The sequence below is a fragment of the Hyperoodon ampullatus genome, assembly GCF_949752795.1.
Source record: "Hyperoodon ampullatus genome assembly, chromosome: 14".
Lineage (NCBI taxonomy): Eukaryota > Metazoa > Chordata > Mammalia > Artiodactyla > Ziphiidae > Hyperoodon > Hyperoodon ampullatus.
Genome location: NC_136927.1, coordinates 16,096,139 through 16,122,152, shown reverse-complemented (window position 1 = coordinate 16,122,152; position 26,014 = coordinate 16,096,139). Strand labels below are relative to the sequence as shown.

The 26,014-nt window shown below is 43.9% G+C and overlaps 1 protein-coding gene and 1 pseudogene across 2 annotated transcripts; one reads left to right on the top strand and one right to left on the bottom strand.

The window, feature by feature from the left end:
- Positions 1–4,753: 4,753 nt before the first annotated feature.
- Positions 4,754–17,378, top strand: CHGB (chromogranin B; the record flags this gene model as incomplete). The annotated part of the gene is made up of 5 exons (XM_079718741.1): positions 4,754–4,802; positions 9,276–9,322; positions 9,789–9,882; positions 14,797–16,493; positions 17,295–17,378. 5 exons carry the CDS (start codon positions 4,754–4,756, stop codon positions 17,376–17,378), a joined length of 1,971 nt encoding a protein of 656 aa, XP_079574867.1.
- A 6,147-nt stretch (positions 17,379–23,525) lies between these two features.
- Positions 23,526–24,218, bottom strand: LOC307062995 (EEF1A lysine methyltransferase 2-like; annotated as a pseudogene). Its single transcript has one exon. The product of its transcript is annotated as an EEF1A lysine methyltransferase 2-like (transcript).
- Between the last annotated feature and the right edge of the window lie 1,796 nt (positions 24,219–26,014).

Here is a 26,014-nt window from a genome sequence, read left to right as displayed (position 1 = left end):
TCTCCTTTTGTTCCCTTGTTTCTTTCTTTCCTATCCTACCCCTCCCTTCAGCTCCTTCAAGTCTGGACCGAAGAGGAGGATGACAGAGATGGAGGAGGGTTCAGAGACGGCCAGTGTCGTCTGAGGACCTCTGTTGGTTTTCAGTGCCCTCTATTATGGCACAGCTCCACATGCTGGCTGGCCCTTTCACAAGGGACCTTTGTGGATTCTTTAGAGTCCTCCATTGGGCCCCCAGGAAGGTTTCAGCACTTTGCAACGATAAACAATGCTGCAGTGAATAATCTCACGTATGTGTGCTTTTGCATTGTTCAAGCTGCGTCTTTAGCGTAAATTCCTTGAATTGGTGTTGCTGGGTCAAAGGCAGGTGCCTGTGTAGTTTTGTTCACCGTTGCCAGGTTCCCCTCCTCCAGAGCGGCAGCAACTCGGATTCTCACTGGCGTGTCTCAGAGGGTCTATTTGCACCACAGCCTCATTAACAGAGCGTGCTGTGGAGCTACTTAATGTTCTCCGATTTCCCAGTCCCTGACAAGAGTGATGCTCTCTGACCTCTCATAACACCTCTCCGCTACCATTATCAGCACATCCTGGGGACCCCCTTGCTCCTTCAAGCAGGGGCTTTTTGGGGTGACTTGAGACCAGTAGCATTCTGTGGAGGCCACTTAGCCCAGGGAAAACTCTGCACATGCAGATGTTCCAGCCACTGTCCTCTCCCCTCAACTTGCCATTGAGGCTGCTCCAGCTGACCTCCTGCCCACTTCCACCTTGCTCACTTCACTCTCAAACTCTTGGGGACACAAATTAAATTGCCCTGTGATCTCCTTCCCACTCTCCTCTATTGGCATTGGAGCAAGTCTATGGGTTTCTGCAGCTCAGCAAGCGTCTGGCAAGGAAATGAGATCTCAGTCTCCCTTCCTGCAGACAACTCCACTTTATGTTAGCTTCTTGCGGCCCCCAACTTGGCAGAGATAGGAAGAAGCATCATGAAACAGTACAGGGCTCCCTACAAACTCTCTTCAAAAAAGTTCTTTCTCCAGCCAGTCCCTTTATAGTTTTGCATTTCTAGGTTTGTATCTGTAGTGTTCCCTTACACAGACTTGTGAGTAATACCCACTGTGCCAGTTTGGCCCCCTGTTAACAAGTCTTGTAGAAATGTGACTGGCTCCTCTCTTTGAAGCATGTGAGTACTTAAAACCCATGTTGCCTAGCTTTGAGGCTTCAGTCAAAAGTCAGACATAATAAGAAAAATTCTATTTAACATCCTGCTATATGTTTGTGAATGTATGTGTCATCGTCCAACTTTCCAAAAAAAGCAGACCTTGAGACAAAGATTTGACTGCAAGTAATTTATCTGGAGATAATTCCAAGAAACAGCAGTGGGGAATAGAGAAGAAAAACAGGAAAGGAAAGTCAGCCATAAAGAGCTTGCTATCAAGAAAATTTCCACTGTGGTTAACTAAGCTCAGTCTCGCTGGGAAAATTTCAGGGCCTATGTAGAATACATACCTCTGAGGGAGCTGTGAATCTGGGGTGTTTATACACCTCATGTTTGGGTGAGGGCTGCTCCTGGGGGTCTTGATTCCTCAGCATTTCCAACTTGCCATTTGCACAGCTCTGTTTGCTCTGGTGACCAGAGAGAGCTATCAGGCCAAGAAATGCAGATCTTGGCCATTGGAAATCAAGCCAGTGTGCTCCAAAATGGTAAGACTGAGGGAAATTAAGGAAATGGGCAGAAAACCAGCAGCATCTGCTGCAGTGTGTGTGTGTGTGTGTGTGTGTATGTTGGGAGGAGGAACATATGAGAGACCAGCAAGCAGCCTTCATTCTAGATCCTTACCATGTGATATGTTGCTAACTATAATAGATTTGTCAAGCACCTAATGGTCTTACCAACCCATCAGACCCAAATCATAGTTATCTCCCCTAGTTCTCAATATCTATTTCTTGCTTTCTCTCCAGTATATAAGCAAATAAGTGCACCTGTTCATCTAATTTTCTGCAAACCCCAAACTGAAGAGGAAGATTCCCTGTTTTGTCACACCTGAATGGTTGTAGCTCTATCTCTTGATCTCTTTTTTTTTTGGCTGTGTCGTGAAGCATTCAGGATCTTAGTTCCCCAACCAGGGATCAAACCCGTGCCCTCTGTATTGGGAGCGAGGAGTCTTAACCACTGGACCACCAGGGAAGTCCCATCTCTTGACCTCTTTTTAGAGATGTTAATATATATCTTCTTGCAAGCTATATGGAGTTATATTACCCATAATTTAGTGGGTTAAAAAAATAGTTTCTATCTTCTCTTAAGATGAAGATTCGATTTGTGATTTCTTAATTATGTCAAAGTGTATTAGGAATCTAACCTGACATAAGAAACCAGGTACTAAATGTATTGTAGGATCAAATTATCTAAGGAAAACTACTTATTGACATGGTCTTTATTAGGAAAAAACCTTAAAGTCACAGAATAAATGTTTATCTTATTGGCCACAAACACAGAGAATTCTGTAGATGTACATCTGCACGGCATCAGTTTCCATGGTAATGCCATTTTCCTGGCATGCCATGTTCTCTCACCTTCCTCTGTAGACCTGGAGTCTACCCTACACCTCTCCCACCTTTACTCTCTGACTAGTGAATTCTGCTAGAGCAGGGGGAGGAGTATATTTCCTTTTGCCATTAATGTTGGGATTAACCCTGTAATCTGCTATAGCCAGTGGAATATGTATCTACTACAGTGCTTGATATATAGTAAGCATTTATATATGCAAATGAAATGAATTCATAAATTTTGAGAGAAAAATCTAAATTCAGAACCTGTACTGCTAACCTGTGGTTTTGAACTATATGCCATTTTTTTGTCTGTTTGCTTCCTGATTCCTTCCTCTGTTCTGTGTTGCTGGAGAGACTGGCTCTTGCAAACTAAATTTTACAGTCTTCCCTGTCAGTCTTTCCCAGGTATGTTCAGCCACTAAGAGGTACTTGCACTGAAAGAAAGGAGAAGTCAGTGTTTTTATCCCCCTTTCTCTTCTTGGGAGGAAGGAGATGCATCTCTAGCCGTGGCTGCTTCTCTTCTGTGGTTCTAGCTCCCTTCCTCCATGGCCCCATGGCCTTTGTAGCTTGTAAAGCTTCCTGCTCCTACCAGGCGGTCCATGTTTCTGGGGTCCAGTGAAGATACATCCTTTTTTACCCTACCACCATTCCCTCGGGGCGTAGCAGCTGCCTGCAGTTAACAATCTCTGGGTCTCCTCATTTTCTCCTATTTGCTCTTCAGCTTTTCTAATCCTTGAGTATTATTTCCTGTATTAAATTCCCTCTGGTAGTTTCATTTTCCTGGCTGGGTCCTGATGGATTACCTATTTCAGGAGCCATGTGCAAAGCTATGTTTTCTTCTGAACCCTGGTTCCTAAGGGAGATATGCTTTCCTCCTTAATTCCTCCTTGAGAGCATTCCTGAGAAATGTTCTTCCCTATGGCTTCTTTTCTTTTCCTATAGTAATAGTATTCTGTACAACTTGAGATAAAATTATATCCAGAACAACATCAGCAATCAAAAAGCTAGGTCAGCCCACTCTTGTAAAGGTGTCATCTGTTCCCAAATTGATCCACAGATTAAAGATGTCAGCTGTTACCAAATTGATCTATAGAGTTGATGCAATTCCTATCAAAATCCTCAGAGTTTTTTCATGAAAATTGAAAACTGATTCTAAAATTTATATGAAAATGCAAAGGGCCAAGAATAACCAATAACATCCTAAAGAAAAACAAGGTGAGAAGACCTTTTCCACCAGATATCAAGATTTATTTAAAAGTTATGGTGATAGAGAAAGTATGGTACTGCTCCAAGGATAAACAAATAGACCACCAAAATGGAATGGACTGATATTCTAGAACAGTCCAGAAACATACCCATACACATATGGACTCCAGGTTTTTTTCAAAGTTAAACTACAGAGCAGGTGGGAAATATGGTCATTTCAGGAAAAAAAAAAATTCCCAGAACAATTAGGTGATGATAGAGTTAAAAAAAAAAGAGTGACTGTACCCCTATCTCATACCATGTTTATTCTAAAGCCCTGTTTCCTAAGGAAAATATTGATTTCCTCTGTCATCCTGCTTTCAGAGAAATCCTGAGAAATCTTCTACCCAAAGGCTTCCCCACCCCCCTCCCCGTACATGGTGATCTGAAATTATAAAAGGTTTATAAAATAATGAGAAAAAAGAAAAGTAAGTCTGAATGTAGGAACTGGCTGTCGACCAACTGACAACAGTGAAAAGACATACACAGCCTCAAACACATGTTTCTAGATATGGAGGTTGGGGGGTGGGGCGGTGCGGGGGAGATGAGAAACAGGCTTGAACAATCTAAGCAGGACCTCGCTCCTCTCCCCCCGACTCGTTTTAACTACCTCCCCTCACCCTTCCACCCCTTCTTCTGCCTAACTCCCCACCCCCGCTCAAGACCCCGAGCACCAAGGCGACTGGACTGGCGTAAATTTCTTCCTACTTGCGCCACCGCCCCGGGGCCGCCTCATGACGTCAGGGCTGAGCGAGGGGGCGCCGCCTCCTGGGTGCCCGCCCCTCCCGGCCCTGCGGCCCCGGCTTGCTCTTTAAAAGAGCGGGGCCTGCGCCAACCGCGCCACACCGCGGGGACCAGGATACAAGGCTGTTTTCCCGGCGTATCTTCATCTCGCCTTCCGTCCCCGTCTGCTCACCGCCAGCCGCAGCCCTCTTCTCCTGCGCAGATTCCGGCGAGCCGGGCCATGCAGCCTGCGGTGCTTCTCGGCCTCCTGGGAGCCACGATGATGGCGGGTGAGTGGGCACTATGGGACGTTCAGCACCGCGGACAGCGCCAGCCTCTGCCTCTCCGGCCGCTCTGGGCATCCTGACTGGCGGATACTGGGAGACGGGGAGGGTTGAGTGGATGGTGTCTCCCTCTTGCTTGAGGTTCTTACTTTCTTCTCTTCCCTGGGTATTTCCCTTCAACTCCCCGCCCCAACGTCTGACTTGGAAAAAGCCAGAGAGCTTCCTAGCCCAACCAAAAGAGTCTGTTTTAATAGATATAAAGAAGACGTGCCCGCGACTCCAAGGAAACCCCACATTTTGTGCTCACTTCTAAAATGTCACATCCTCTTTACCTGTTTAGAGAGATGCTGTTATAGTCTTATTCTGTACCTGTAATTAAGTGTTTGTTTGGTTTTTTAAAGCCAGATGACCACGGAGAGACAGCAGTACATGTATTATATTAGTTGGCAACTGTATAATTTATTTTATTATTTTATTATTTAAACATGATTAGATAAAAGTAAGTCTCTTATGTATATATATATAGATAAGATATATCTTTTTTCTTAACACATTCATATATGTGTGTTCAGGTATATGTATGCACAGGTTTAGTGTAATATTTTTCTGTATTTTGTATTTCTGCCTCTGGGGAGAGGTAATTTCACATTCAAATTAATCCATCTTTAAGTTATAAATGGAAACTGCAAGAAATATTTTGACCTTTGTATTCCAGAAAAATAATGAGTATAAAATAAGCACGAAAAATATTTTTAGAGTAGTAAAAAAAAATCGTTTTAGTCAATTTGGGAAGATACAATTTTAAGTAGTAGATATTTGACAGTGCCTCTTTATGTGTGGAAAATTGTGGGATTGATCTTTCAAACTACTCTGAATCTCAAAGAAATGATCTTTGGAGATTTGAGGGAAAAGTGTGTATGTGTGTGTGTGTGTTGAAATAAAATCCATGAGTCCATTGAGAAGTAAATATGCCACCACCAGATTAAATTGGAGGGGTTCTTTTAGCTGTCTTAATGACCTCATAGAATATTGTTCTTAACTGAGATTGAGATTCCTAACTAGAGTTGAGGCATTGCCATACATGAATATGAGGGTTTCATTGACAGCAATTACGGGATCCCAAAGAGAAAATGAAAGCCACTGGTAATTTATTTTATTGCAAACTACATACATTCAGAATTTTCTAAAATTCTTGTCACTCTTACAAATTGCCTATAAATGTTCTCGATTTAATTAAAGGAAACCAAATGAATGTTTAGAGTCCTTCCTGGTCAAAAATATTTTCAGAAAGGAATTGCTTAACAAGCTAAATCTGTGCTATACATTGTGCTATAGACCACAAAAACAATGTCATTTATAAGACTTATTTAACTATAGTGGTAAAATATTCATGGCTCTTATGCAAGGTAATATTTTAAGAAGGGTTTATATTTTAACAGCAACTAAAATCAAGATATTATATTCTTTAAAGAAATTTTTTTACTGAGCTATAATTCACATACCATAAAATCCATACTTTTAAAGTACATAATTCAGTGATTTTTAGTACATTCACAGATTATCACTTTTCAGAGCATTTTCATCATGGTAGAAAGGAACTCCATATGCATTAGCAGTCATTCCCCATTCCCACCTCCCCCAAATGCTTGGATATTAGACATGGTAGCCTTCAAGCAGAGTTTGTTCTTTAGCAAAATCACAGGAAACCTGCAGAAACCATCTGGCTCATTTCCTACCATTATGAGCTTCTGAAGGGAGATCTACACCTTTCTACAGGAGTTGTTCACTCTAAAAATTCATATGAGTGAAGAAGCTACATGCTATTCATATATACTAGGTAAGATGGTTTCTGCATTCAAAAGCGTTAGCGGGGACTTCCCTGGTGGCGCAGTGGTTAAGAATCCGCCTGCCAGTGCAGGGGACACGGGTTCGATCCCTGGTCCAGGAAGATCCCACATGCTGTGGAGCAACTAAGCCCGTGTACCACAACTACCGAGCCTGCGCTCTAGAGCCCTTGAGCCACAACTACTGAGCCCGTGTGCCACGACTACTGAAGCCTGTGTGCCTAGAGCCCGTGCTCTCAGGAGAAGCCACCACAATGAGAAGCCTGCACACCACAACGAAGAGTAACCCCCGCTCGCCACAACTAGAGAAAGCCTGCGCGCAGCAACAAAGACCCAAAGCAGCCAAAAAAAAAAAAAAAAAAATAGAGTTTGCGTACCATGTTATTTTATAGCTGTATTTTCATTCTGGGATGAAACCTTAGTTTGGTAGTCTTATGGAATATTAATACTTTGGAAGTTATTCTCAGATTTATCATATGATATTATTTGAAAATTTTTCTGCCATTTGACTACTTCACTTTTTTCACAATTATTGGATTTTCTTTTGTGCACCCTTAATGTTAACTTTTACAAAAATAAGTTAAACCACTTTAGGTGTATCAACATACATTCGGTTATCACTTTGCTGCCACAGATTCTATTGGAAGAAATACAGTGGAACTTCGATGTCTCACTAGATGCATAATATGCTTTCATAAGGAGACCTTAGTTCCTTTCCATCAAAAAGATGTCTGAAGAGCCTCAATTAGGAAACAGGATTGTTCTGTAAAAAGAAACATGAGCTACAAATTGTTTAGAGTCACAAAAGAAAAATACTCCTCTCCCCTCAAATCAGATGACTGTTACTACTTTAGCAATATCAGTACTTAATAATACCTATTAAACATTTGTGGAAAAAGAAAAGTTATTAGCAAGAAACTGCATTTACCAAAGAAAGTTTAGTAAAGCTAGAATTTTAAAAGGCACTTTCTAGTTTATGACAGAAGTAATTCTCTCAGTTATTTCTTTTCAGAGCATTTTACAGATCTCAGGTGGGAAGAGTAAGTGCCAAAGTGGGAATGTTCTCAAATAACAGCCATTTGGGGATAAAATAATGGCCCAGCATATTGGACCCTGAGTACCAAAGGTGGCCATCCAAATCTTGTCTGAACTACATTTCAGGAAGATAGTGGGGTCGTATCTTGTTAATCACTTCTTAAATATTTTACCAATGATTTTAACGTGCTGCATAACTTTGGGCCTATTGAAACAATTGAAGTAGATCCCAGGCTGTGCTTTGAAAAGGAAAATTCAGTAAGGTGAGCGAATGAAATAGGAGTTTTATTTCTAGATTGAGCCCTATGATATGTAATTGATTGGGAGGAGGTAAAGAGATTGGAAAGCAAATATCTGGGGAGGAAAGGTCAGGTTGCTGGTAATAAGAAACAGCATTTGAGCAGCTTCCATCTCTGATGTCTGAGAGTTTTGCTCTTGCTCCAAGTAGCTCTTCACTTGTCTCAGAGACCTGGAGGAATCTTCTGCACTGAGCTCTCCAGCCATAATAGCAGTTTCTCCTCTAGGGAGTGTCAGGAGAACTGTAGAGATGGGCCTATATGTAAATGCTTTGAGCTTCTCCAGTGGAAAGGGCTTAGAAAAAACAAAGTCAAAGTGAAAGATAAAAGAATCAAAGCAACTTTGAAAAAGGGGAAAAAAAAAAAAAGCACTGTAAAATTAAAAACACCCCTGAAGCATTTCCTAAGATGACAAAGGCACTTCAATCACTTCAATCGCTGGTTTAAAATAAGCAGCATCTCATGAAATTTAATTTAAATAAATTAAAATTGATCTTTTTGCAATATCCTCATGAACCATCCATTAAACACCTATTTGCATATGATACTGCAGACTCGACAATGTCCTGGTAAAATTAGATACCTCCCATATTTTTTACATGGCTGCAGACAACATGGGGGAAGGGAAACAACACTGATACAGACACATAAGCGTGCTTGTCCAAGAAAAGGCTTGGGAGTAAAATGAGGTAATTAATTATATAAGATAATCATAACCACATTTTTGTAAAGGAAGTGAGTTTCAGGGAGAATATTTTCTTGGGGACAGGAAAAGGCAAAGGGAATCACAGATCTTTACCCATTTTGAGTAGGCAGAAGGGTTGAGGAGGGCACCCCGGTTTCATTTAAACTAGGTTTGTTTTAAACTTTTTATTGACATATAATATATGTACAGAAAACTGCATATAGATCATAAGTATACAGCTTACTGAATTTTTCCCTCCTTAAGCACACCTGTGTAATCAGCACCCAGATCAAAAACAGAACATTGCCAGTATCCCAGAAGCTCCCCTTGTGTGGATTTGATTTATATTGGATATAAGATAGCATTCATTTTCAAATCATGTTTATGACATTGCTAGGGGAAACAGCTGTGTGTGCGCGTGTGCATGTGTGCGTGTGTGTGTGTGCAACTGGGGCAATTCTGGTCCCTGGGATAGACATCCCCAACTATCTGCACTCTGCTCAGCTCTGACTTTGACCCTCCTTCCAAGTAACATGCTGGGGGTGGGGTGATTTTGTGAGTTTGGGGACACACAGCTTCCAAAAATCAACTCACTTCCCATTCTCTTTTTCTTTCAAAGCTGTCAGTTCTTTGCCAGTGGACATCAGGAACCACAGTGAAGAAATGGTAAGTTGAAATGGAAGTCTGGAATCCAGACTTATATCTAGACTGTGGATTCTCCCATCCCATATCTCATCAAACTAAACAAAATAAAAACCAAAAATAGACAAACAACAATGAGGAAATGGGAGCAAGTGATGTCCCTCCTGCCCTGGGCTTTTACCTCCTTCCTGGATGTTTTAGTGCCCCTGAGGATAGCTGTCATCACACTGTTTTCCTTTGAATCTGTTCAGAAATGGGTGTTTACTTCTCTTCTCTGGATAGTCCTGACCCAGTGCCTTCTTGCATTGCTCTGTGGGGAGGCCTGGGAGGTTTCATTACAGTCCTATATGTAAGTCTACATTCCTGACCCAAGGTGTCTACATCGGTACAGGTCACATAGCCAAGCCTCTCTTGACAGCAGCTCTGGCTTAAGTAGTCGGGCATTCCAGTGATACCAGCTTTGCCAGCCTGCTTTCTGGTTTCCCCCTAGGTGACTCGCTGCATCATCGAGGTCCTCTCAAATGCCTTGTCGACGTCCAACACTCCACCCATCACCCCTGAGTGCCGACAAGTCCTGAAGAATAGTAAGTATCCTCCACTGCAGGAGATCTTTGTCCCTTGAGTAGTTCTTTCTCTTGCTCCCTCTGTTTCGCCTTCCACTTTACCTCCATATGAACCAGAGGCATGATGCAGTGGGAAGACTACAGGCTAGATCAGTATCTGGGGAGATAACATATGGCTTCCAAACCCTTCTCTGCCACTTAATAGCCGTGTTACCATGGGGAAGACCCCTTGCCTCTCTGGGTTTATTTCCTCAAAGTAAAATGAGGGAGTTGAAGTCAATGATAGTCTGTGAGCTGTCTATATAGTTCTTAAATTCCTTGGCTTGAGAGTTTGGAATTTTAAAACAGGCTTTCATTTGGGTGGAGGGAGGTATGGGAATTGCTCGTTTGTGATTAGACAGGGAGGTGAAGTGTTCTGGAAGCAATGGAAGATGAAAGGATAGGAGACAAAAATTACTCTTCTCTTTACCTTCTACTCTTCTGACAAAGAGGAGTTAGAAGCTTGGAAAGGTGACTGGGAAACTTCTGGCCTGTTTACATGACAGATTGGTTAAGCCATTTTAATACATAGCTTGTTAGAATGAGAGGTACTACCAGATGGTATCAGGAGTTCCAGGCCTGAGAACTGGAAGGGATGGGGGTATACTTAGAGCATCCAAGGAGTCAGAGCAATGGTCTTCTGGGTCTAGACTGGAATGTTCCTCTATACAAAACAGCTTATGCTGAAAACAAAATTTGAACAGTGATACGAGCAGTATCCATCGGAAGTTGACATGAAGAGGTAAATTTTACAAAACTATGCATCTCTGGGACTTCCCTGGCAGTCCAGTGGTTAAGACTCTGTGCTCTCAGTGCAGGGGGCATGGGTTCGATCCCTGGTTGGGGAACTAAGATCCTGCATGCTGCACAGCATGGCCAAAACAAAAACAAAAACTATGCATCTCTTTTAGCATGAAGTCAAACTGATTCAAACAAATCCGAAAAGCTCTGTTCTCTTCAACACCTTTCTCTGCTTTTAAATTTTTAGTCAGGCTGAGAACAGTGGATTTTCTTTTTTATTTTCACCTTCAAAATCTCCTATTGCAAGATAATACTCTCTTCCTGTTGCTGCACATGAGGCCCATGCATAAAATTATAACAAGTATGAGTGACTAGCCAAAAGAGTAACCTGGGGGGACTCAATCCACTATTGGGGGCTTCAGGATAACCAAAGTAGGTGTGGGGGCCTGAGACTGTAGGAGACCCATGCACAGTGGAAGGAAGCTTCTCTACCACTCCCAGCCTACATGCCTCTTTCAGAATTTCTCCCCAACTTTCTTTTACAGCAATTACAGGAATGAGCTTGTTAGAATGAGCTTATTAGCCATTGCAGGGAATGAGTGAGAGCAGGGTGGGTCTCCAGGCAGGGACTAAATGCTGCTCCTTTGGGCAAACCCATCTCGTATCTCCCTTCCCCTTTCTTTGTTTACCAGATGGATGCAGAATTTTTGGGTCTGTCATACTAGGTCATCAAAGAACCAAGATTGCTTAGGAAGAGTTGTTGATTGTAGGGCTTTGCTAACTGCCAAGATCAGATTCTTAGCTCTCAGATAGGAGTCTAGCCTCTGCTCATCACTGATTGTGCCCTGGGGTCTTTTGAGTCTCTTGAGAGAGCCCCAGGAAAACTGGTAAAAATCAAATGACCCATGTCTGTCAGGACCTTGGAGACATCATACCCAGAGAGCCATTAAATACTGAGATCAGGGAGATTTGAGCTCCTCCGGGGTTGCAGACTCAAACACCAGCCAGGGCCAGACAAACACATAAGAGAAAGGAATAAAATAGGACAGGAAGTGACTCACGAACTGGAGGATACATGCCCCTTCTAAGGAGGAATAGATTTTTCTCAGCTTGAAACCTATTGTGAGAGAAAAAGAGATTCTGTTACCAGATCTTGGGATTTTTCAAAAGAATTTAAAATTTGGATATCTAAGCAATATCTCCTAGTATTTAACTATTGCCTCTGAATTCAAATTTACTAAAAATGTTATTTAGGCCAAATAGAATTCACCTTTGGGCTACCAGTTCATAACTTCTGTCGACTGAAGAAAAAAAAAAAAAGAAGCACAACCTAAAATTTGAGATTTATATTTTATTCCATGGACATACATTCCAGGAGACAACCTCTCAGATACAGTCTGAGGGACTGTTTTGAAGAGGTAAGGGAGGAGCCAGGATATACAGGCGTTCTTGCAATAAAAACCAGATAGTCAGAACATCAAAATATTACTGTTAATTAAAGAAAACCAGACATCTTAAGTTAACGAATTTAGCACTTTTCTATGTATGGGAAGATGCAGGAGTCTGGGCTTATTGAAGTCATTCCTTTGATACGAATCTTAATTATCTTGTTTTTTTCCATCCTGAATCCCCTCTGGGTACACAGTTAGGTGTGGCTGCAGTGCCTAGATGGCCAGGACATCCTTTGTTTACTGATTTGGCAGGCGACAAAGCTTCTGTCCTATTCTGGTTTTCTCTCTCATGCTGAAATGTCTTATGCTGATCACAGGACTGGTGGATCTTTCTGCCAACAAGTTGGATGAATTCCTTCATGTAGCCTCCCTCCCATCCCCAGCCCATCTCTGTCTCCACTCCCACTCTCTCCAGCACATCTCTGGAGTGAGCACACGCTTACTGAGCAAACAAACATTTGGGGAGCAGGGAAGAATCATTGTTTCATGGCTTGAAGAGACCTTAGGGAATTCATAGTCCAATTTCTTAACAGGTATAAGAATCTCTTTGATCTGGTCATCTCTGGCAACATGATAGTTAGGGATGGAAGGTGCATTTTCCCCTTTTTACTTGAAGTAAGAGTGAGCTTCACACCTTGGTTTTACAGATTGACAAGACTGTATGCTGCTGATCACAGCCCTCCTGAGATCTCACCTGAGGGGACTTAAAGCTCAATTTAGGAGGAAGTGCTAAGCCTCAGGCAAGCTACTACAAGCAGCACACATTTAACCTGGAAAAAATAAAAATACTTCTCTTCTTGACCAGCAGGCAGTAGGAAAGGGGCCACACAGCCTCTGCCTCGGGAAGCTGAGATTCTGTCTGGATGACATCAGTATCTGCTCAAAGCCTCCCTGCTTACCTGTGCATACCTGGTCAGCCCTGCCTCAGTGCTGCACACACCACAACTGGTTCTTAAAAGGCAAAGGCACCGGTGAAGGGCCAGCCCTCAGGTGTCTGGGTGTGAAAGGTCAGGGACATTTCAGTTGCCTCATAAAACATGAAAATATTATCATGCCAGGATGGGCTTTTAAGCAGAGAGGAATAGACTGTCTGCTATTTCTTGGACATTTTTACAAAACAGACCAATTTTTTCTGTTTTGCAAATATCAGTTCAAAATGACTCATCAAGAGCCATTCAATAGAAATATCATGTGAATCACAAATATAATTTCAAATTTTCCAGTAGCCACATTAAAAAAGTAAAAAGCGACAGGTGAAATTAATTTTAATAATACATTTAATTTTGTCCAATTTATTTTATTCAATATATAATTTGTACATACAATGTTTATAATATATATTACCTTATACATCCAAAATATTATCATTCCAACATATCAATATGAAAATTTGAGATATTTTACATTCTTGTTTTTCATCTGAAGTCTGAAATCTGGTGGTTTCTTACATTTACAACATGTCTCAGTCTGGACCAGCCACATTTCAAGTCCTCAGTAGCCACAAAGGTTTGGCGGCCCCCACCATGGATGGCGCAGACGTCAGCCTAGAGCTGTGAGCAGCCTTGGCTTCAGGTGTTCTATATGAACTCAGTGACATCAGTTGAAATCCAAGCCCTCCCAGCTAACAACTCAGACAGTGTCAACCGCATATCTTCTTTCACAGGATGCCCTTGAGTTAAGGAGGATTTAGTGAAGATGCTGTCAACATTTAGAAAAGATGAGAAAAAATAGCATTCAATTAAAATGTCGGTTATACTGTCTACTGTTGATTTGTGCAATACAAAGATAACTCAGTTTACTGAAGTTCATTCTCAACATTTGAGAACATGTGGGGTGGATGCGACCTGAATGAGGGAAGGACATGGTCCTTTCCACTGCTGTGCAGTTTTCTCAGGGAAGAAACAAACACCCTGCTTATCACCAATTACTAAGTTTTATTGTCACTCACTGCTAAGTTGCATCTACACAGTTGATTGGATAATAAAAGTCTGATAAACTAATCAAAAAATTTTTAATCCTTTGTTGAATCTGATATTTCCCATTTTGGGCATTTAACTTCATTGAGCTGGATTCTAGTGGGAACCATTTACACAATGCTAACTTTTAAACCCCTATTTAGAGCAAACATGGAAATAATGGTCCTGAATTACACCTCTCTGAGCCTCAGTGTCTCTGTCCACAAAAAGGGGAGGATGAAATACACAAATTCTAAGGTGTCTTCTGGTTCTAAATTCTAGTATTTTATAAACCTATATTTGGATTTCAATTTGGTCATTGAAAGATGCTTGTTGGGTGTTATGAAAAAATAACTATGCAGAGAATTTATTATCAGATTTAAACACAGCTAAGGAGTTTTCATACCGTTTCTTTCTTTCTTTTTTTAAATATTTATTTATTTATCTGGCTGCGCTGGATCTTAGTTGCAGCATGCGGGATCTTGGTTGCAGCAGGCGGGATCTAGTTCCCTGACCAGGGATCGAACCCTGGCCCCCTGCACTGAGAGTGTGGAGTCTTAACCGCTGGACCACCAGGGAAGTCCCCATACCATTTCTTTTAAAAGTAATCTGAGTATATTCTTTATTAACTTAAAAAATTACCCAAGGGCTTTCAGGATCTTTAGGATTTGTAGTGATCACTGAGGCCGTGCTTACTGAACCACAAACAATTCTGAAGTGATACTTACTCTTTTCTATCTTCATTATAGGTGGAAAACAGCTCAAAGATGAAGAGAAAAGTGAAAATGAAAACACAAGGTTTGAAGTGAGATTGTTAAGAGGCCCAGCTGATGCCTCAGAAGCCCCCAGGACCTCCAGTAGGGAGGACGCAGGGGAGGAGGACGCCCAAGGCCAGACAGTGACAGACACAGGGGGCGGTGGGCACAGCCGAGAGCGGGCAGGTGAGCCCCAAGGCAACCAAGTGGCCAAAGAAGCAAAGACACGCCATTCTGAGAATAACAATGGACACGACAGGGAGGAAGAAGAGGCGGAGAAATATCAGAAAAGGGAGCGTGTGGAAGACGGCCGTGAGGAGAGACACCCTGGAGGGCCAGGAGAGGCGCAAACTGCTCTTCCCAGCCACAGAAACCAGACTCCAGCTAAGAAAGACGAGTCAGCGTCCGGATACGGTACGCAGTCCGCGGGGGGCCTGGAGAAGTCGCACAGCCGGGAGAGGAGCAGCCAGGAGAGCGGAGAGGAGACCGGGAGCCAGGAGAATGGGCCCCGAGAGCCGCAAAGCGACCCCGAGCGCCGGGAAGGACCTGAGGAGAGCGAGGAGGATGTCAGCCACGAGGCGGACAAGCGACGCTCGAGGCCAAGACACCACCACGGGAGGAGCAGGCCCGACAGGTCCTCTCAGGAAGGGAGTCCTCCCGCTGAGGGAAGGGGGTACTCCCGGGAGGAGCCGCACGTGGGCACAGGCGGCTCAGGGGAAAAGAGAGCCCGCCCTCCAACCCTCTCCAGGCCTTCGGAGGAAGAAGCCGAATACGGGGAGGAAGTGAGGAGTCACCTGGCTGCCCGGTCTCCCGGGGACCCGGAGGGGGCACGATATGGGGACAAAGGAAGTGAAGAGCACCGGGCTCCCAGGCCTGGCAGTGAGGAGAGCCCAGAGCAGGAGGACGGGAGAAAAGGCCTCAGCCTAGAGCTGAATGGCGTGGCGCACGGCCGTGACGAGGGGAGCGAGGAAGAGAGAGGCCAGGAGGGGGGGACCCGCCACAGAGCCCGGGGAGGGGACCCGGGAGCCTCCCCCACTCTGCACCAGACGGAAGAGAAACGGTTCTTGGGTGAAGCGCACCACCGCGTCCAGGAAAGCCAGACGGACAAGGCGAGGCGGCATCCACCAGGCGAGTTGCGAAATTACCTCGACTATGATGAGGAAAGGGGTGAGGAGGGAGCCCGAGGGAAGTGGCCGCAGCGGGGGGACCCGCAAGACGCCGAAGAGAACAGGGAAGAAGCTAGGCTTCGAGGCCAACAGTACGCTCCCCATCACATCACCGAAAAGGAGAGGTTAGCGGAGCTTGTCGGTCCGTACTACGACCCTCCCCAGTGGAAGAGCAGCCGGTTTGAGAGAAAAGACCACATGGATGACAATTCTCTTGAGGGTGGAGAGGAGAACGGGCTGACCTTGAATGAGAAGAATTTCTTCCCAGAATACAACTATGACTGGTGGGAGAAAAAGCCCTTTGAGGAGGATGTAAACTGGGGGTATGAGAAGAGAAACCTGGCCCCCAAACTGGATCTGAAAAGGCAGTATGACAGAGTGGCCGAACTGGACCGGCTCCTTCACTACAGGAAGAAGTCAGCTGAGTTCCCGGACTTCTATGGCTCGGAGGAGCAGATACGCCGTCGCCACGCAGCAGAAAATGAAGAGGAAAGGGCTGGCCAAGGAGTTCTGACGGAGGAAGAGGTATGGCGTGGGGCTTTTGCTTAAAACTAACTTCAGGTGGTTAATTTTAATATGTTATATACAAGACTATCTGATACTATGGGGAGATACGGATGGGAATTAATCACCATGGGACCGTACGCCTAGTAATGGAGCGGAGACATCCTCTGGGTTTGATTTCCACCTGGCATCTAGCCATTGTCCACAGCCCTGTCCACTTCCTCCCACTGCAGTGCTGCAGTGCTTCTCAACCTCGGCTGCATCAGGATGTTCTAAAGCTCCCTGGTGGTTTCAATGTTCAGCCAAGGTTGAAAACCACTGGTCTAGTGTCTTCTCCTTGGTCATTTGGCTTTTCCTCACTATTTCCCAGGGTAGAAAAGAACAGGTGATACAGAAGTTAGTTGCTTAGTTCTATCTCTGTCATCTCTTGGCCTATAACAGTCAGACATCTATGTGTAGGAGAAGTAACATTACCAGAGCTTTAACCTTCCTTAACAATGTTTTTTTTCCCCCAATATTGATCATGTAGGTTGGTGCTTCTCAGGCTTGAATGTGCCTCAGAATCATGTGGGATTTCTAGCCTTAGAGTTTCTGATTCCGTAGGTAGGTCCCAGGTGGGGCCCAAGAACCTGTATTTCTGACGAGTTCCCTGGTGATACTGATGCTGCTGGTCAAGGAACCACACTTTGAAAACCACTGATGTCGGGTATCTCCTAGAGCCTCTAACATATCAAAAATTCCCCTTTCTGTTCATACTCCCTAAAACTGCAAAGAACTAAATTGATCTGGGACCTCATGCCTCTACTTTTCTGTATTTTCTAGGAAAAAGAACTTGAAAACTTGGCTGCGATGGATTTGGAACTACAGAAAATAGCTGAGAAATTCAGTGGTAACCGAAGGGGCTGATGGTCATTGGAGCAAAGGGCAGATTTTAAAAGCAGCCTCACATGACCTGTTTTCCACCACTTCACTGAAAGACCCCATTCATTTACCCGAAGGCAGAAGGTAGAATTTACTGTTCATCAAATGTTTGACACGATTGGAAATGTCCTTCATTTTTGCCAGAATGTTATTGAAAATATGAATAGCATGACTTGTAGCATATTCTTTATCAAATAATAGATATATTAACATGCTTGTGACAATGACTGTGCTACCGTCCTTGAAAAAATGTCTCAGTTTGAAGTAATAAAAGATTCACCTGAGGCCAAAAGTGTCATGTTCTCAGCTTCCTTTGGGTTAATAGGGAGGAGTGTGACTTTTAGATCCATTCTTCAAAGTAAATTCTAAAATATAGCACTAAGATTGGTTGGTAGGTTGGTGTTTGGATACAGAAACAAACAAAAAAGGAAAAGAGCAAACATCTGAAATAAAAGAATGTGGAGGGGGCTTCCCTGGTGGCACAGTGGTTAAGAATCCACCTGCCAAGGCAGGGGACGCAGGTTCGAGCCCTGGTCCAGGAAGATCCCACATGCCGCGGAGCAACTAAGCCCGTGCGCCACAACGACTGAGCTCGCGCGCCTAGAGCCCGTGCTCCACAACAAGAGAAGCCACCACAATGAGAAGCCTGTGCACCGCAACGAAGAGTAGCCCCCACTCACGGCAACTAGAGAAAGCCTGCGCATAGCAACAAAGACCCAACGCAGCCAAAAAAATAAATTAAAAAAAAAGAATGTGGAGGATATAAAGAGAAAGCTGTCAGGAAAAGACATTGCTCCTCCAGGCTGGAGAAAGATTAAATAGGCTTGAAGAACCTGTTTCAAAAATTATTATAAGACATTACTTTTAAAATCCGATTATCTGGAGAACTCTGGGAATAGCTGGCCAAGGGTCATTTTTCAGGGCCAAGGAGAGAGCCTGGATAGTGGGAAGAACTCTAGACTGGGAATCACAACATCTGGGGTAGGCCAGACAGTTCCTTGGACCTTCAGGGCCTGTCTCATATCTGCTCTATAAGAAGACAGGGCTCTGGCTCTAAGTAACTGTGTGACTTTGGGCAAGTTACTTTCCCTTTCTGGGCCTCAGATTCATCAGTAAAACAAGGATATCTGTTCCATTGGCTTGTTGTGAGGATGACTGAATTTAAGCAAAACACTCGGGGTAGTGCCCAGTGTAAGGCAATGGTGCAGGAAACTGTGGCTGCTACCATTTTTATGGCTGCAGCTTCTCACAGCAAGACCAACGGACAATAGCACTTCTCCCTTCTTTTACTTGGCATTTCATTCCTCACAGATGGTGGCTTCTACTTGGTTGATTACTCCTGTTTTGGCAGTTCAGGTAAAGAGTTGTCCTCTGGGCATTACCCATGACTTTTATTCATCTGGAAGGCCTGGTTCTCCTCCTCTTTACTAAGTTAAGACTTGCCTGTGATAATTTAGCCAGATTCTGGTCAGGTTAACTCTTGGTGACATACTTTTCCAGGAGAGTGTCAGTTTGTCATATGGAGAGCAAGCCAGTGCGATGAATCAGTGTGATGAATCTGACAGAAAATTGTTCTAAATCTGGGCACACACACACTTCTAAAAGGCTGCTTATTGTCTCTCTAGGTATTTTTTCCAGCCATGGGATCATGACGGGCTGCTCCCAAAGGCGAGTGGGAAGTGCTAGGGGTCGTGGCTGCTGGAGGCAGTCCTCGTGGGACAAGGAGTTAGGATACAAATATCGTTCCGGTTTCTGGGGGCTGCCATAACAAAGTACCACAAACTGGGTAGTTTAAAACAACAGAAATTTACTCTCTCACAGTTCTGGAGGCCAGAAGCTCAAAATTAAGGTGTTGGCAGGGCTACACTCCCTCCAAAGTCAGTAGAGGAATGTCCTTCCTGCCTCTTCCAGCTGCTGGTGGCCCCAGGCATTCCTTGGCTTGTGGCAGCATCATTCCAATCTCTGCCTCCATCTTCTCATGACCGTCTTCTTTCTATGACCCTCTCCTCTTCACACAATGTTCTTTTTCTAAAGATACCAGTCGTGTTGGATTAAGGGCCCACCCTACTCCAGTATGAGTAATTACCTCTGCATCAATCCTATTTCCAAATAAGGTCACATTTGGAGGAACTAGGGGTTGGAACTTCAACATATCTTTTTCTGGGGGCAAAATTCAACCCATAACAAGCAGGCCCGCTCCCACACCCCTCAGGTGGATTAACTCTGAGCCGCATATTCTGTGCCTCCTAGAACTCCCCGGGGGATTGAGCCCCAGGTGCCACAGGTGGCCTGCTCTCTAGTGCACCCTTTATGGGCTCTCTTTACCTCCCTGTCCTGCTCCTACTGGTGACCCTACTGGTGTTTCCTGGGATCACCTCCCAGATAAACTGATTGTCCTCAACTTCTCATCTCAGGGATTGCTTCTGGGAAAGCCCAACCTAAGAAACCATTCAACGGCAGGCTCAAACTCGTCTTATGGTAAATAATGTAACCACACGTTGTAATACACTGCAGTTATAATCTCTTGTGTTACTGTGTCTTGACAGAAGATACTGGGAAATGCTTAACACGTTGCAATACATGCAACGCAATATGTCTCTCCCCTTCTCTACTGCAGTCCAGTAGAAAACAAAATCATTTCCTAAATAAAGAGAATTCAAGGGGCCCAAAATGAATAGGGATTTACTTACTGGATGAGAGAAACACTGCATGCATGATATGCCAGCCTGGCAAGTCACTCACTCACTCACACACACACACACACACACACACACTCACTCACACTCACACACACTCACACACACACACACACACACACACACACACACACACACACACACACACACACACGGTGGGCACTGCTCATGAGGAGAAGCTGCTGGCAGATGGAGCACAGCTCTGCATGGTGCCCCAGGCTTGGAACTGGTTCACACAGCTTCCTCCTGGCCCACTGCCTGGTGAGGCCCTGTGCTCTAGCACAGCTTTTCATCTTACTTTGCTGACACTTCAGGGCAGGGGAATGTGCAGGCACGAATGACCTATCTAGGTTGCAGGAGACATCCAAGAGAATCCCACCTGAGCCATAGTGCCCAGCAGAGTGCAGTTAGGACCTCTGGGTGCCACCATTTCTTTGAGAAGGAGTCAAGGACTAACCGGGTCACTGTTTTTTCCCTCTTTAATCAAAATAATATATGTTGATGGCAAAACATTGAGTGAGTGTTATGAGTTGAATTGTGTGCCTCAAAATGATATGTTGAAGTCCTAATCCCTGGCACCTGTGAACGTGACCTTATCTGGAAACAGAGCTTCTGCAGATGCGATCTGTAATAGTTACCATGGGCTCATTAGGGTGCGCCCATATCCAATAGGAAGAGGGAAATTTAGATACAGACACATACAGAGAAGAATGCCATGTGAAGACAGACATACAGGGAAGAAGTCCATGTGAAGACAGTGGCAGAGACTGGAGTTATGCTGCCACCAGCCAAGAAACGCCTGGGGTCACCAGAAGCTGGAAGAGGCTAGGAAGGATTCCTCCCTAGAACTGTCAGGGGGAGTGTGGCCCTGCTGAGACCCTGATTTGGAACTTCTGGCCCCTAGAATTGTGAAATAAGTTTCTGTTTTAAGTCACCCAGGTGTGGTACTTTGTTAGGGCACCCTATGTACCTGATATAATGAGAAACAAATGGCCTCTGCCCCCCTCCTCCCAAATCCTTCTGCAGATGCAGCCATCTATAGTTATTTTACAGTTTTTTTTTTTCTTTCTTGAGTATTTAATTGTCACAGTCTCTAATATTTTATCAAGTGATGGGACAGGAGGGGAGAAAGCGTCCTATCATTACAAAATGAAAATCCACAACATACCATTGTAACATATGTATAATTGGGAGATCTCAGGTGCTAAATAATTAACTAAATGCAACAATTACTATTTTTAGCTCAGGAGCTAGAAACTTGGACACATAACAGGCCTCAATGAGAAAGCGAAGACCAAAAGGAAGCAGGATGAGCCACATGGACACCTGGGGAAGGACACTTCAGGCAGAGGGAACAGCAGATGCAAAGGCCCTGAAACAGGAATGTGGTTGGCACGTTTGAAGAAGAACAAGCAGGCAGCATGGGGGCCAGTCATAGGGGATGAGGGTAGAGAGGGCGGAAGGGTCCAGATCATGCAGGGCTTTGTAGGTCCTGGTAAGGACTTTGGCTTTAGCTCTTGGAGAGTTCTCTGGAGGACTGACATGATTTGCTTTACATGATAAAAACACTGTGGCTGCTGGGTTGAGAGAAGGCTGTAGGGGAAGTGAGGGCAGAAACACAGAAACCAGCAAGGAGGCCACTGTAAAACATCCTGGCGGGTCATTGTGATGGCTTGGACCAGGGTGGTGGCACTGGGGGTGGGAGAAAGTAGTCACACTCAGGATCTATTTTGGAGGCAGATGACAGGGGGGGCCGATGGATTTGGTGTGGCAGGAGGGAAAGAGAGACATCAGGGATGATTCCAAGGTTTCAGTCCTGAGCAACTGGGAAGAGGGGAGGTGGGGAAGGTTGCAGGAGGGACTGGCTTAGAGGGGAGGTATGTGGAACTCAGGTTGGGATTTGTTAAGTTTGAGATGTGACTAGACACCCAGTGGAAGTGTTGAGTAGGGTGTATGGGCCTGGAGCTCAAGGAAGAGGGTGGCTAAAGACACAGTGTGGGAGTCACCATCACAAAGATGGTGTATAAAGCCTCAAAATGGGGTGAGGTCACCTAGTGTTATATAAATGAGCCAAAGATGGCCTCTGTATATCTGCCCCAAAGTTGTTTATTTCTTCACTGTAGGCTGAGAACTGTTAGCTCAAAAGCCTGTCAGTGCCAGACTCAAAATTTATACATCCGGGGCTTCCCTGGTGGCACAGTGGTTGAGAGTCCGCCTTTTGATGCAGGGGACGTGGGTTCGTGCCCCGGTCCGGGAGGATCCCGCATGCCGCAGAGCGGCTGGGCCCATGGGCCGTGGCCGCTGGGCCTGCGTGTCCGGAGCCTGTGCTCCGCAACGGGAGAGGCCACAACAGTGAGAGGCCCGTGTACCATCAAAAAAAAAAAAAAAAAAAAAAAAAATTCATACATCCATTCGTTTTAAACATAGCCCAAAGGAGCACATTTTTGGACATTCAAGGCCCATCTGCTTTGCATACCTCTGCCAAACTATACTTAGCATCTGCTGGCCATTGATAAGATAGAGCCATGCGACTACAAGACAGACCTCAGTCCTTATAAGCTGTGAGACTCCTGCCCCTTGGACTCTCTGACTCAGCGACTCCCTGCTGTGCGGCTGAGCGGCATTACCTAGACACCAAAGGCACCACTCCGACTCCCCTCCCCCTGGGAGTTCTCTTGCCCTCCTCCCCTTGAGTAGCAACCCCCTTGGTGTAGCTTCTGGACAGATTCCTGCTATGAGGAACATTCCTCCCTCCCCACCCTTGCAAACGTGCAGAGCTTCATCATCACCCAATAAAGTAGGTATGCACTCCTGCCACCTCATAGTTCTACCTTTTTCTTTTATCAGTTCCCAAATCCCTTGAACATTCTACACCCAGGCAGCAAGTATAGACAAAAGAAGGGAAGAGGTGCAGGTGCTGAGCCCTGGGGCACACTGATATTTTCCTAAACATTCATCTCAGAGATGAAGAGGAACCAGCAACAGAGATGGAGGAAAAAAAGGCTAAAAAGGAAGCAGGGAACCAGGAGAGGGAAACCGTCACACGGAGAGGGGTCAAATGCTGCCAATAGGTTTAGAGGGCTGAGAAAGAGCTTTGGATTTCACTTTACATCTTTTTTTTTTCCTGTAACTTCACTTACTGCTTTAAAGTTTTTAACTGTTTCAGCAGTTACAGGAATATTTCTTTTTAAATCAGAAAGAAAAATATTTAAATTTTAAATACAAAAGAAACATTTTAATTATTCTTGGTTTACCTCTAAAGCCCAACCACTTACATGCTCATGATTTTTTTTTTTAACTAACCTGTTCTATCTATACAACGTGTGCATCCTGTGTGATTACTAAGCATTTATTTACCCTTGGATTTTCTGTGTCAGGTTTACTTTGTTGTGGAGTTTCTTTAAAAAAGCTAACTGAATTTGTCCAATAAAAAGTCTCACATTTTTTGGAAAACCAGTGATGCAACACTGTTTCCAGATCTGCCTCCAAAGATGAACTTGGGTGTTGGTAGCTCTTTGAGAAATTCAAATCCTTCACTGAATTCATTTAGCAATGATTCCTTGGTTAAATTATATTAGGTTATTAGAAAAAAGTCTTTCACTTTTCAACATTCTGGAAAGAGATTTCACATAATGCTTCACCTTCTCAATTGCATTGTTAGGATTACGGTTTATGGCATCAACAGTCCCTTTGGCAATACTAGTATGAAATCGAGGCAGCTTTGCAGAAAGATTCAAAAAGTCTTCTACCTTCAACTTAATAAACCTTCTTTCTCTATAATATTTCTGGAAAGCTGTATCAATTCCAGTCATGTTAGGGAAACCAAATTCTGCCATTTCCGATTTCACTATCAAGTACTGAAGCATCCAGGAGAATCCTGTGTCTTTGCATCTACCTTAGTCGAGCCATACCCTCTTCTCCAAATGAGATTAATCCTGTATCTCCATATTCTTGGAGAGTTTGCAGTTCTCTCTCACAGATAATAGCATCCCAGTGCTCTTGGGGCCCCAGCCGTTGGGACGAAGCCATCCCCTCTGGGACTGCCCCTCTGACTGTGCCTGGGGCCCCAGCGCCACTGCTCTGTTTGTTCCCCCCACGCTCCGAAATGCTGCCCTCCTGTTCCATTCATCGCTTCACTTAAATCTGTGGTCAGCACACTTTTCCTTAGAGGGCCAGATGGAACATATTTTAGGCTTCGAAGGCCATATGGTCTCTGTCACAACTATTCAGCTTGGCCATAGCAGAAAGCAGCCATGGACAGACAATACTTGAACAAATTAGCCTAGCCGTGTTCCAATAAAACTTCATTTATGGGCACTGCAATTTGAATTTCATGTAATTTTCACATATCACAAAATTATTCTTCTTTTGCCTCCACCTCAACATTTAAAAATGGAAAAACCAGCTTTTAGCTTGAGGCCATACAAAAAAACTGGCAGTGCACCAGATTGGGGCTGTGGGCTGTGGCTTGCTGACACTTGGTTTAAAGCAGGCATATTCTTTCTTATTTTTGTCTCCTCTATTCCTTGAGTCTGTCGCCTTACAGCTACTTTGTGTCACTCACAGGTGATGGAAAAGAACTGTGAGAGGCCACCTTACTTACACTTATTTGTTTGTGGAAAGTACTCCCAGAAGGCAAATGACTTTTCACTCTCACTTCCTCCGCCCTCTGGATGAATTTCTCTACTTTTCCAAGTGCGCTGGTTTAGAATGATAACAACATACAACATATTGAGGCCACCCACATTTTGAAACAAGTTTTCTTTAGTACCTTGTTAACTTTCTGGCAATGTGAAAATGAAATGTCTAAATCTTTCCAGTCCTGTTTTAATATCTCATTTAAATGCCAGAAGCCCAGGTTACTAATGAACTGGATGTGGGAGTACATCACATTCATTTCCTATTCTTCAAAGATTTTGCACTTCCTCAGAAAGGGTCAAAAAACAGTGGGTGCCTAATAAATGTTAATGGGGGTAATTAACAGCTTATCAGTTGCTCTTCAGGTACTCACATTTCTTGCCATCTGACCTGTATTACATAAGGCCAAGAAAAATCTGTAATTTATTTTACAAAAATTAATACTAGCCCAGAGGCAACATTCTATTTCTAGTAAAGATATCAGATGTAATTGGATCCTTTCTAGCACTAGTTAAATAGAGTCCCAAATCAGGACCATTTAGAACAACATGAATTTTAACAATCAGATTTTTAGGACATGCTTCTTAGTATTTACTCTTGCTACTGCAATATTTACAACCAATGCTTTATTTTTTTAAACTAATTTTTATTGTAGTATAGTTGATTTACAATGTTGTGCCAGGTTCTGCTGCACAGCAAAGTGAACCAGTCACACATAGACATATAAGCCACTCTTTTTTAGATTCTTTTCCCATATAGGTCACCACAGAGCACTGAGTGGAGTTCCCTGTGCCATAGAGTAGGTTCCTATTAGTCATCCACTTTATATATAGTAGTGTGCATATGTCAGTCCCAATCTCCCAGTTCACTCCCCCTTGCCGTTTTCCCCACTGGCAACCATGAGTTGGCCCCCTACGTCTGTGACTCTCTCTCTTGTCCTGCAAACAAGTTCACCTGTACCATTTTCTTAGATTCCATATACAAGCAATATCATATGATATTTGTCTTTCTCTGTCTAATTTATTTCACTGAGCATGACAATCTCCAACAACAAATGCTTTAAAACAAAATGTACACACACTACTTTTTCTTCACAAGTTTATACATATTAAAAAAGAATATATTTTTGGCTTTTCCATATACAACCAATAAATGAATGATTACCCATTAAGATCTGGTTCATATGAGGGAATTCCCTGGCGGTCCAGTGGTTAGGGCTCCTAGCTTCCACTGCAGGGGGCCTGGGTTCGATGCCTGGTCGGGGAATTAAGATACCGCAAGCAGCGT